Source organism: Crocodylus porosus, unplaced genomic scaffold, assembly GCF_001723895.1.
Source record: "Crocodylus porosus isolate Cpor-Errol unplaced genomic scaffold, CroPor_comp1, whole genome shotgun sequence".
NCBI lineage: Eukaryota > Metazoa > Chordata > Crocodylia > Crocodylidae > Crocodylus > Crocodylus porosus.
Window position 1 is genome coordinate 40773334 of NW_017728906.1, and position 13580 is coordinate 40786913.

A 13580-nucleotide genomic window follows, 5' to 3' on the forward strand; every position below is an offset into this window, starting at 1 on the left:
CTAGCATCTATGAATCTATGAATCTATGACCCGTCCACCACCATTCTTGGGTGCACCCCATCAGCCAATTTTTGACTCATCCAACTGTGTAAGCATCAATGCCACAGTCGCTCAATTTATTAATGAGAATGGGGTGAGAGACAGTGTCAAAGGCCTTCTTAAATTCCAGAAAGACTATGTCCATGGTGACACCATCATCCAGGGATTTAGATACCTGGTCAAAAAAGGCCATCAGGTTGGTCTAGCAGGACCTGCCTATGATGGGCTGATGGGTTCTTCTCAGTGCTTTTTTTGTGATTCAGTCTTTAGGTTTAAGATAATGCATGTTAACAAAAGAAAATGCATTATTGAATTTTCAGGGATTTGAACAGGGTAGAATAGAATCATATTTAGGCACCAAAGTCCACTTAGAAGTCCAAGACCAGGAATAGTTTTTGGCCCAAGGATTTCCCATGTATTCTTCTTTGAGGCAGAAGTCACAGAAAAAGAACATCAATTACCTCTTAAATATTCTTGTCATCACCCTACCAACTAGATCGTATGTCCAGCAGTAATCTGCAGTGTTATTTTTTAAGTATCTCATTTTCTTTGACCAGCATCATGCAGATTATTTTTTATTTTTGCACTTACTAGGGGATTTCAAAAGTTTGTGATCTGTTGTGTGACCTTTTGATTTTTTGAACATATTAAAACATAAATAATGACCTCTCTTCACTCCCATTTTTCCATTCTAGCTCTCTCTAGCCATTTTGTATAAACTAACCTTATGAGCTCTTTAATATTTTTGCTGTTTTTCCATATTTTTTATGATAGTTTTGGTTATGACCCAAAACTGGGCACAATAAATCAACAAAATTAACTTCAGATTGAGAACCACAGCTCTGGGCCTGATTCTGAAGACTAAATCACACGTTGTTAGTTGAAATTCTTCAGGTTTTTGCAGAATTGAGCTCAAATTGCTTACTTATATAGAGATCAAAAAAGAAGTAACATCTCATATACCAGCTTTACCATCCAGTGTTTTTCTTTCTTAACTCCAGCTTTATCATTATAACATATCCTGATGGTTTTTTTTTTCAATTGGGGATGTTTCTTCTATGCTATCTTGCTAGTGGTTTATCATGTGATATTGTTGAAATCCAAATACACTATGTTGATCATTTCACTTTGCTTGTACTCTGTAATGTAATGTAGAAAGATTCTATCAGATTTACCAGAGAAATTATAATTCTGGCCTGTTTTCCATCCCCTTTACATTGCTCCTTCAGTCTAACTGAAGAAAGCAGCTGGATCTCCCTAACCATGGATTATTTCTAACTTTGTCAGCAAAATATTTGCAGTGACAATCATATATATATTTTCAAATAATATAAATGTTTGGATTGTGTCCCCAGATGCTCTTCAAGGAAACAGTGCCACAATCTCCAATACAAGGGCTAGCTTAAAATAAAGCAAAACAAAAAAGATGCAACATTTTTCTTAATGTCATTCAAATCTAGCAATAAGGTAAATATGTCATATCTATAATGTCTTCTCTAGTCCTTTCTTAGGCCATGAGTCAATGGAATATACATGCATGAGTGTGTTTCTGGACTCTTCTGAAACTTGAGCATGTTCTTAAAGATAAATTTGTATTTTGATACTTTTCTGAATGTTTTTCTGAATTAGGAGTAATGTTTACTTTCTCCTAATTCACCAAGTCCTCACTGTTCTTCACTACCATGTTCAGATTTGCTCCATAATCTTTATTTTTTCCCTAGCATTTTTGTTCCTGAGTCTTTTATCTGAAAGCTGTTAATGTGTTTAATGTTGTTAACAGCATAATACACAGCAACAACACATCATGTGTAAGAAAGCACATATGAAATTGCTATCATTACCTTATTCATAGCTCATGCACATTTTATCCTAAAGAGCAAATGAATTTCAGCCCCACAGGCCAGAGCTATGATATTTAAGTTCATACATTTAACAGTTTAAAATGTCACTGTAGTTCCCCTTAAGAACATATATTAACATACCTGCAGTGATTGTGACAACTGGGTCAGCTCTGCTTATGAGCTGTATGATGATAAGGCTGAATGCTAAACCTAGCAGAAAGAGATCTGTTCACCAGGTACCAAAGATACCTGTTGCTAACCTGTTCCTTTCAACATTTCAAATAGGGTGTTGCAAACTCTTCATTGTGGCTAAGCAAGCTACTGCACAGTTTTCTTTATCTTTCCTAGTATCTTCCCAAGGCTGCAGTTTGGTTGGTAGGCCTATTGTCTAGGTGAAGCATCACACAATCACATGTACAATTGAAGAGAATTCCTAAAGTCCAGTACCCCAAATAAAAGGTCAGTTTTTAGAGTAACTGCCCCACAGGAAAAATGGGGGGAAAAATGACCTCATGCCAGTTACCTGTGGGTAGCTTAAAAAGGAAAAAAGAAAACACAAGACAGTAGTCCCAAAAGAAACAAAATGTCCCTAGAAAACAAAACCAACAAAATGACTGTAGAAGAAAAAGTAAACTCTGATGAAAGTTTTTTCAGGCTCTTTTGGTTCATGATTTAACATGTACGATACAAGCAAAAGGATGAAAGACTAAAAGAGTTAAGAAAAAGCAGTCATTTGTAAATTAAGTATATTTCTTACCAGACTTGTTCTTGCACTCAATATCATAGCCTGTAATTGGGCTGTTCCCATCAAATCCCATGGTCCATCTGAGGGCAATGCTGCGTGCTCTCACCTCTCGGATTTCTATTTCAGGCGGGTCTGGGGGCTCTGGGTGAACAGATGGAGTTGGCTTTAGTCCAAAGAAGGCCAGTACTGTGTATGAGTCACAGTCATGAGTATGGTTCTAACATGGTTTGTCAGCAGTAAGGTCTTGTGCCATTTCTTTCACTCGCACATTAATATTTAGACTCATTTACCCACCCCTTGATGAACATTCCATGGAGGAAGGAAAGGTCACTTTTCAGAAGTGACTGAATTTTTCTTGAATTACAAACTTATGTTAGATCCGCATAGATCAAACATGCTGCAATGCTGCTTACATAGCACTCCTTTTTAGAGTATTCATATTCATGCCAAGGGCGTTTTTTCCAAAGACTGTCACACTGCATTGGTATTTCTACATCTTGTCTCTATGTGATGGTATATACATAAAGACAGGACTTTTAGGGCTATATGTGGGATGGGGGTAGGGCATAACAGTCCAATCCTTTGCATATACATTTTTAAAAGGAAGGTTTAAAACCCAGAACCTAAGTATTATTTATACCGACTCCTTTACATAACCAAATGATTTAATACCAATAACTTAAATATTGTAATGTACTATATGTAATATAATTTATGTTCACTTCAAAGTCCTTTTATGATGCCAGAACAATATAAAGCAGCCGTAGCATAAGAGAATCTTGGCTCCTGATTGCACTTGGATTTTTTGACAGGACTGGTTCAGACATGCCATGAAACCTGTAGTTACATGAAACCACAGGTTGGGAGAGAGATTTTTTGCAAGTACTAGAAATTTGTTTCGTGCCAGCTTCAAGGCAAACAAGCAAATAAGAAAGTGTTGCTCGCAAAACTAGTGGCCAGTGGCTGTATTTTGCCACTACTCTGCAGCTGAAATACCATTACCACAGCCACTGTAGAACCTGCTGCTGTCTGCCTAACTGAACCCCTCCTCTGCCAACCCATGGGAGGAGGCAACCCCAGCCCGAGGCAATAAAGACTACTAGAGTTTGGATTGCACAAATATATTACAATTTATTTTGACTGATTAAACCTGAAATATGTTGTTTTGAGATAGACAGTAGATTTAACATTTCTCCAGGAAAAAAAAAATCAAAGCAAATCATTTTTGGTGTATTTCACTCTTACTTCAAACCAATTTCTTTCTTTAAAGAAAAATAATAGTAGAACGCCCTCCTGGATATTGTCCCTACAGAATATGTACTGTATGGATTTTTAAATCTGATAATTAGATTGTCAGCTACTGCATATAAACACACTCTCCTTACTCAACAATACATGTCTATAAAGATTCTAAAGCTTATGCTTCATTTTGATTTACATCTCTGGTGTTGGAAAATATGAGATTACGCTTCTTAGGCAGCATCTAATTTCTCTGACAATTAGGGATATGCTTAATAAGGGACTAGAACTTCCCCCCAAACAGATTTCTGAGCATGGCATACACTTACTGTACTACAATAGCTGTTTTTTTCCTTATGTTGTCCTCTTCCTACCTTGCACAGTGAGCTGAATTATTCCACGGTCCTCTCCATAGGAATTGATAGCATGGCAGGAAAAGAAGCCAGAATCTTCACGCACAGTTGGTAAAATCTATAGGTGGTTGGAAAAGAAGCAATTGATTCAACATTATGCACAAAAAATAAACAAATGGAAGCTTGTTTCAGGTACAGCATGGGGAAATTACACCAACCATCTTTCTTTGCAGCAACAGATATCCATATGTGTAATGTATAAGCATTATACTATATTCTGTGTAGCCATGTAGTGCCATTAAATTCTAAATATTGGTATCTAGCAGAGGAATAACAACTAAGAGTTGTGCCCTGGGCTAGTGGTTCCCAAACCTCACAGGCACTTTTGCTCCCCGCCACCCCCGCAGCTGCCATCATTGCCACTGAGTGCCACCAACTGACATCGCTGGTGGCAATGGACAAAGGGGAATTTGGAAATGAGGGAAGTAGTTGCAGTAAGAGAGTACAAGAGGGTCTCCACATCCCACTGCTGCTGCTGCCATCACAGTACAGACTCCAAAGAGGTCTTTCACTTTGGTTGCCCCTCTAAGTCAGAGCCCGGGGGCTGATGCTCCACTCAGCCTCCCCAGTTACACTACTGACCTCCACCATGACAAGAGCTGAATTCCACTGAAAGATTAGGAGTCACTTGTTGCTAATACTTGATTCTCCTTTTAGCTCAGTTCAGTTATAAGTAGTTAGCTCTCTAATTTCTTACCGATCCAAGGCTTAATACTGATTCTCTGACACAAAATCTTCCTTTAGAGAAATGAAAGAAACTTTTTCCTAGCATGTTGTTTTTAAAAGAGGATGAGGTCAGGATGTCTGCTCCTTACAATTTGGAGGTAATCCTAATGGAAACAAATTCATGAAGGGTTGGTAGGAGAGTGCTGAGAATAGTTCTTTTTCAGCTTGAGAAACAGGCCAGCAACCCTACACAAATAGACAAGCCTGACAAAAGCACCTAGTATTTATGTTGCCTGATACTTCCCAGGTGTAAGGTCCTGTTTTCAGTTACATATCACTTGAACAGACTTGAACGGTTACACTGAAATTTTCCATACAAGGGGTGTCTTGATTATTTTAGAAAATGTCAGCCTAAATTGTTCAGGTGTTTTCAAGAACCTGTGTTACCCATATTAAAAATAATTGAGTGACCTCTTCTTCAAACAGCTTTTATCCCTTCCTGCTTTGGAAAATGGACTGTAATTTGGCAGGGGATAGGAATTTTCCACCCCTGTTTAAAATCCATCCACATTTAGCTGAATTCTGAGCTTCTGAAAAATCACAGTTTACATGCTCAATAAAACTTTCCCTGATTTTTGCTTTTAAAATCTCTGAAGGGTCCATTCTATGTAAGCATAATCAAGCCTTTTACAGCTCCTAACGCTGACTGGGTTGCATCTCTTACTTGTCTACATAAAAATTGAACATGTCCCTCCAACCAAAGTCTGTGGGGGAGAAACTGGACTTTTCCTGTAGTGGCTGCTCCTAGGTGGTCTAAGTGGGGACATTCGGCATGGTTACTAGGCATGTCTTTTTCCTGTGTGCTCATGGAATACCATGCTGACACCCAAGCAGGAAAGGATTTCATGGGGAAATCATGCCTCACAAACCTACTAGAGTTCTCTGAAGATGTCAAAAAGCAGGTGGATCAGGGTGACCAGTTGACATAGTATACTTGGACAAAGCCTTTGACAAGGCCTCTCATCAAAGGCTCTTAACTTAATTATGCAAATTACAAGGAATATACACTTATGGATTAGAAATTGGCTTAAAGATAGAAAGCAAATAGTGAGTCTAGTAGGTAAGTGTTCAGGGTGGAAAGAAGTAAACAGTGGTGCCCCAGCGATCTGTGTTGGGACCAGTGTTATTTAACATATTCATAAATGATCTGGAAAAGTGGGTGAGTAGCGAGGTGGCCAAATTTGTGACAACACAAAATCATTCAAATGGTAAAGACCAAGGCAGACTGTGAGGAACTACAGATGGATCTGGCGTGATTAAGCAAATGGGCAACTAAACGGCAGATGAAATTCAATGTAGATAAGTGTACAGTAATGGACAAAAATTACCCAAATAATACCTACACTATGATGGGCTCTATATCAGCTATTACCAGGAAAGAGATGGGAGTTATTGTGGGCAGTTGATTAAAGCATCAGTTAATTAAATTGTGGAAGTCCTTGCCACCAGAAGTTGTGGAAGCTGACAGCTTAACCAGGTTAAAAAATGGATTGGACCAATTCTTGGAGGAAAAGGGCATCACTACCTATTGAGCACAGCCTCTGAATCAGAACATCCGGGACCTTAAATGCCGGAGGCAAATGAGAGTGGAACAGTCAAAAAAACCTAAACAAACAAACAAGCCAAACCCTGGTCATACCCAGTACAGTCTCTCTTTCAGCATCCCCTCTTAGCCATTGTGTGACACAGGATTCTGAGCAGATGGATGTATGGCCTGGCCCAGTAAATGGCAATTCTTATGTTCTTATGTAATACCATACTGACACCCAAGCAGCATGAAGGAAAAATCTGTCTGATTCTAATTTAAATCAAGGGAAGGGAAAGCAATAGATGGGGACAAAAACTCTGGCAACACGTGGAAAGGAAAGAGAGACTGGGGATTGGGGACAGGAGGCTAGCATTTGGACAGTGAATGTAAAGGGTTGATGTTATGACTCTCTGAACCAAATGTTGTAATTAAGACTGGCATAGGAATTAGTAGCATGTGGACTAGAGTTTGGCATTGGCTAAATGGGACTGGGAAAATGAGTCAGGGTAGAGAAGATTTAAGACCAGGAAGGATAGATCATGGTAGGAGGGCTCTGTCTTGAGGAAATGGACAGAAGAGTCAGTGCCCATCAGAGTTCATTCCTCTGAATAGCTCAAAAGGAACCCAAGATCCCCATGCCTCACCATTCTTCTGTTACCTGCAAATCTCTATAAATCCAGCTGACAAAAATGTATACTTCAGCCACCTCTAGTCCTGGCCCACATAGATAACAACAGCCTGCTACTACTATCAGTAATCTCATTAACTCAAGTGATGGACAGCACAGTGGATATAAAAATTCTAGCCCTTACAATGAACCATGTAGTTATCACTATGACACCACATGAGGGAATTTATGTTTTTTCAGTCTTCTTTTTAAAACAATATAAATTATACATGGTGAGATAAAAAATATTAAGATTGCAAAGTCAAGAACTCCAAAATTAGGAAATGTTGTAATTAAGGTTGCCTGTAGCAGCTTAATTTGGCCCTTGTGCATATGCATTATGATACAGATATTATCAACATAATCACATACCATTTTTCACAGGACCCCTGCCTCATATAGTGCACAACCTATCCAGGGCTTACTTAATGAGCAACTATTCAATATTTTGTTTTCTCCACAGTGTTCAGTGCATGGCTTCGTGCCTTAATTATACAACACTATTCAGACCTTGCTCTGAAGACAGAATTATTAATTTCCTCATGAGCTTTTTTGTTGCAATGATGACTGCATCATCTGAGCACTTCACAAACATTAGCAAAATTATTTCTATAACACTTATGACAGATGAAATATTGTCTCCATTTTACAGATGGGGAACTAAAGCACAGAGAGGGCAACATTAAAAGCATCTAACGATTTTGAGTGTCCAATATGAAACTTTTTTTTTTGAGGACACTTGTTCAGGCACTTGAAAGTCTTCTAGAGAGGAGTCAGGATGGCAATTAAGGTAGATAAGGAGAACCAGCTCAAAGAACAGTTCCTCAAGAAGTCTGAGGAGAAAATAAACAGAGAGTGGCATTTGGAATAGTAAAAATGAGCATCCTACACTCCACACCATCAACGGCCAGGATGGTTTGGTGCTCTCAGAAAAAGAGATCGTTCTTTAGAAGCGGTTGTGTACTGGAAGGGCCTTTACCTGGATAACAGACAAGGAGGTGCTCAAACACCTTGAAAATATAGTCACATTTGAACAGGACTATGACAATGATAACTTTTGTTAAGAAGAGGTTGAAAGACTGGCCAAGAATTGGAAGGAAGACAAGAGGAGATAACATTCCTGCAGAACAGGTCAGAGCAGGGCACAATGATCTGACCAGGACCTTGCATGTACTATGCAATTACATCTGGAAAGAAGAATAGGTCCCCATCAAGTGTGAAAACTTGGTTCTGATAATGACACCCATGAAAGATGACCTACAGAACTGCATGCACTATCCAGACAATCTTGTAGACCACCCAAAGAATGATCTGCAACAGCAGGGTGACCTCACATCTTGCAGCAAGTTCATGAACTACCTTGAGAGATGGATGGAGTAATGATGGCCAAAGGCCTCAGAGTAAAGCTGCATGGCAAGAAGTTCAATAACCTGAAGTCTTCTAGCAATGCCAACTGCTGGACATGAAGAAAAAATGCTTGCAGACCTAAGTCAATATTCTCCCCAGCTCTGGATAATGTTGTATGCATCAGTATGAGCAATGGTCAGGAAGGATACAACTAATGCAAGAGGCTCTGCATGACCTGAATCCTTTATGGAGAGACAAGGAAACCTCTGTAGATACAAGAATCAGGCTGCTCAATATGTGTGCACTCTCAATCTCAATCTTGCTATGTCAGTGTGGTAGAGACATGGACCTTCAAGAAAATTGTCTCATGAAGAATCAGGCCTTTGAAATGAAATATTATAGACATTTGTTTGCAGTCAAGTAGCAGGACTACATCAAAAATGAGATGATCCAAAAAAAGATCAGAGTGAGAGAGACAGCCTTGAAGGAAGCTCCAGCTATTTGGACCCTATACAAAGGATGACCACTTGCTGTAGACTAGAGTTTGGCCTGCTGGTGGGCAGCAGCCTAGGAGGCCAACCATATTGGAAGTGGCTGGCTTCATAGCAGAATGGTGTGGCAGGGATCTAAGAACACTGAGTGCCAAACCACAAGATGAATCACCATGGAGAGTCATAGAACAATGTGTGACTGTCCCCTACTGATGATGGAAAAGAGGAATGAACCTGAGACATCTAATGCTGTATTTTTCAGAGTACATAGCATTACATAACTCTTCAAATGTTCAAAACACAGTTCTCATTGAACTGAATGACGGCAGTGAATTCTCAGCCTTTCTGCAAATCATGTCCCAGAGGCTCAAGTTAAAATCCCAGGAAATGAAGAACACATAGTTAATGACTGCCTGAAATATATTTAGTTTTAATAATTTGCCCAGCATCACAGAGGAAATTGTTGGAAATTTGTCAGGAATAGAATCCAGTTCTCCAGGGCAGCTTCAAGCACCTGAACCATGAATCTACCATTTTTCTTCTTGCACTTTAGCAACAAATGAGACAGGTTTCCTATGAACACTCTCTGTAATTACACAACTCTGATTCATCCCCAGAACAGTTTCCCCTGGTGCACTGAATCAAGCAGCATGCCTGTTGGAGGAAAAATCACATTAGCATATAATTAAAGACAGGCCACCTGATGGTGTATATACACAAAGGGGCTGCATTAAAGTTGCACAGACCACACTAAAGTGGTATTTCCTAACTGTTGCCTGCATTCTCAATAATGTATTTTGCCTGAGGAACATGCCACCTCCTCCTTACCCGCAGACACAGGTGGATATAGAATATAATTCCATCTTTGGTTAATATGCGAGCTGTGTTAACATTAGGGGTGTGAGAAACAGGCCATATTCAATTTGGATTTGGATTCGGCCCGAATGGGGGACAGTGATTTGATTAGTTGATTTGGATCACTGTCCCTGATTCAATTCGGCCAAATCCGAATCTGAAGAGTCGATGTTGATTCAGAGAATCAGCAATTCAGCCACAGACACAGCTTTAAATGCTTTTTCTACATACCTCAAGGTACCAGCGCATGACTTGTGAACACTGCAATGGTGGGGCAGATGGAGTGTCCCACAAGAGTGCGGGGGTTGGGAGGTGGTCCCCCAGTGTGCCTGGCAGCAAACCCGAAAGAGGACTGGAAGGACTTCTGGTCTACTTCTGGGTCCACCAGGAAGCACACAGGGACCCCCCCCCTCGCATTGCCCTGGCTCAGCAATCAGCCACAGGGGGATCCTGGGTCCCCCCCAGACCCAGGAGGCACCAGTCACTGAGCTTGGGTGGTGTGGGGGGAGGGGAGGTTGGCATACTCTCCAGTGGACCCAGAAGTGGACCAGAACTGCTTCTGGTCCACATCTGGGTCTGCTGCCAAGCACGCTGGGGAGCCCCCTGCTCTCCTGTGGGATACTCCATCTGCCTCAGCATCGCAGAGTTCATGAGCTGCCGAGTACCTTGATGTATGTAGAAAAAACATTTAAACCTGTGTCTATGTCAGTTTCACCTGTGTCTATGTCAGTTTCACCGAATCTTTCCAAATCTCTCCAAATCGATTTGGAGGGTTCTGATTTGATTCGGCATGATTAAGGGTTTCCTGATTCAATTCAGATTTGCAGATTTGGCCACCAAATCAGGCTGAATCTCTGCTGAATCAAATCAGGGACTGAAGCTTCACACAGCCCTAGTTAACGTTTGCACCCAGATGGAATCTCATGAAAATCAATATGTTTGTTGTGGGTACAGGGAATCTCAATAAGTATTACTGATAACATTCATAGATGCATACATACTATGAACCTTATCCTTCACTAGTGAAGTCAGTGACAAAATTTATGTTGACTGTAGCAGGAAGAGAACTGTGAAGAAAGAACTACATTTTACTATTTGAGTATCATTTGGCATCAGCAGAGAGCTAGAATGGTGTTTCTTTGGATTTGATATAAAATCTAGTTATGGTTATTTTTCATGGTTGAAATGCAAGTCATCAATATTTTAGTCTTTAATCCATGAGGTTTTTTAGTAACAGAGTTAGTAAAAGCACATGTAAAAATAAGAGTGAGTGGGCCACCCACCTGTTTCTATCAATGAGCTTCAGATATAACTAACAGTTTGACTCACCTAACTTTGTCTTTTTAAAAAATCCTTCCCTTCTACTATTTCAAATATTTTCTTTCTGGAAATTTCCTTTTTTCCTCCTCTTTCAAATGCTTTCAGTTCCTTCACTGCATCTTCCCATCCATCTCCATAAAGCAACTGTACCATCCTCCATACAGGAGAACTGGAGAGAAGCGAAGTGCTGGTTAACTTTGTTGTTCTGAAGAGGAGAGGAGAGAGAGGAAACTGCCTTGCTAGTCCTGTTGCTCTGTAGAAACAAGTTCTGATGGGGAAAAAACCAAGGCTCCCCAGAAAACAGAAGCCCAGACAGACTCTTGGTGAGAAATCACACAGGAAATAATACTTCAAAGTGAGAGGATCCTAGCAAGATGATCCAGTTCCTATTTCATTCCTGACATCTATCGGAACCTTTAAATACATAGTATTTTGACTTAAATGAGAAGCAGCCTCAGATGTACCTTGTGCTTAGGGGTGGATCCAAAGGGGGTACAGTAGCATAAATTCACCTCTCCTTCCAGTTGGTTGCTGGGAACATGTTTTAAGTCCCAGGAAAAAAGTAAGAATCTTTTCCTCCCTTCTCCTTTGTGCTCAGTGGCACATCCATCCCTCCCCCTCCTTGCCCACTTGAGTTGGACTCTACACAGAGCCACTTAGCAGCAGGCAGGTCCCTGTGCTCAGTCCCCCTGGCTATTCCCTGCCAATCCAAAAGCAGATATGGGGGAAGGGAACATGTTCACTCCTGCTGCTGCCTCTAGCAAAACCTGGCTCTACCTACAGCCCAGCTGGAGGAGGACAGAAGTGGCTGTGGAGCCTCCCCCTACTCTGCCCCTGGGTCAGCTGGGGATTTTACCACTAGCAAGTGGGGGGAGGGGTAAGAGAAGGGGAGGGGAGGGAACATGTTGCTGAGCACAGGGTGGAAGGGAGGGAAAAGAGAAGACTTTTACCTGCTTGGGTGACTTGAAGTCTGCAGTGCAATCTGCCCATGCTGGTGTGTGTGTGTGGTAAGGGAAGCGGGGTGTACAGTCCTGCAGCACAGGTTGCTGCTCCTGCACGCCCCCTTCATGAAATCCTGGATCTGCCCATGCCTGTGCTGATGGCCTTCTAAGCAAATCAATGTTTAAAAGCTAGTAAGAAACACATTGCACAACCATTTGGACTTTGTGAAACAACTGAAAAGTGTTTTACCTAGAATGGTTTTATTACAGACTGCAGGCCAAATCTTGATCTGCACAGGGCAAAAGATAAAAAAAATTGCTTCCCTTGCTTAGAATATGCATGGTGAACATGGCATTATTTGGGTTTGGGCCAAGAATTGGAAGAAGGGAGATTAGGAAGAGTAAGGGCTGGGTCATATAGTCATCTAAGAAGTTGCTTAACTTGTGTTGCACAGGCTGTTTCACTGTCACTAATGCTCAGGCTGCATTTGCCTCACAGAATTGTAACACCACTTAGACCAGGGGTCAGCAACCTATGACCTGCAGAGCCTTTGGATCCAGCACACACAAGGCACTGAATGACATGGGTGCTTCTATGGCATTCAGCCACAAGGCCCTCTCTCTGCACTGCTGCCTGGGTCTTCGGTGGAGTGGGAGCTCTGTCCTTGTACTAAATTCAGGTGGCACAAGGTCCAGTGGAGGGGGGATTTCATCATGCCATACTGCAGCAGAGGGGCAGGAAAAAGTGGCAGCAGCAATTGGATCCTATTGGCTACCTACCTATGACCCAAGCTGAGTCATTTTGGTCCCCTTTTTCCTCTCACCACTAGAAAATCCTGCCAGCCCTTGACTTAGCTGGAACACAGCAGCACCCAGACCAGATCAGCCTCTTTAGGGTTATTTATGCCTGGCATAGAATCTGATAAGACAGAAAAATTAGTAGCTACACTATTACGAGAAAGCTGTAGTTCATAAAAAGGCACAGCAAAGCTGTGAAATATGACTTGTTACCAGCTGGCTAAGCAATTTTTGCTACAGTATGTAGTAGCTGCTAAATATTAATGGATGCTGAATCCTGTTTGCATACCTTAGGCATCTTTTCCATTTACTTCCCTTTGCTTATAATATTTTAATGAACACTTAATCTGATTAACATTCTGATTTTTAAAAACGGACTCAGGAAACACGATGGGAGGAGCAGTGGGGGTCAACCTTTTTGGCAGATGTGCCACAAATCAACTCTGCACACTCCCCATGTGCCACTCCAATTTCCTTCATCAGCTTGGGCTGCTGCTCTGCTTTCTGCCTTCTGCCCTGTTTCTCCACTGTGGTGCTTTTACTCTACCTGTTCTGCCTTGAGCCACAAATAGAGGTTGCTTATGTCACTTGTGGCACCCATACCTCAAGTTGGTCACCCCAGAAGGATGA

General features: G+C 41.2%; 1 protein-coding gene across 1 annotated transcript in view; it reads right to left on the minus strand.

Moving 5' to 3' along the window:
• The window catches only part of DSCAM (DS cell adhesion molecule), a 620508-nt gene that overhangs the window by 149597 nt on the left and 457331 nt on the right, over positions 1-13580 (minus strand). The window contains exons 13-14 of the mRNA XM_019557111.1: positions 4239-4335; positions 2638-2766 (exon numbers count right to left, since the gene is read on the minus strand). Coding sequence (XP_019412656.1) covers positions 2638-2766; positions 4239-4335 — 226 coding nt within the window. The remainder of the gene's footprint in view (positions 1-2637; positions 2767-4238; positions 4336-13580) is intronic.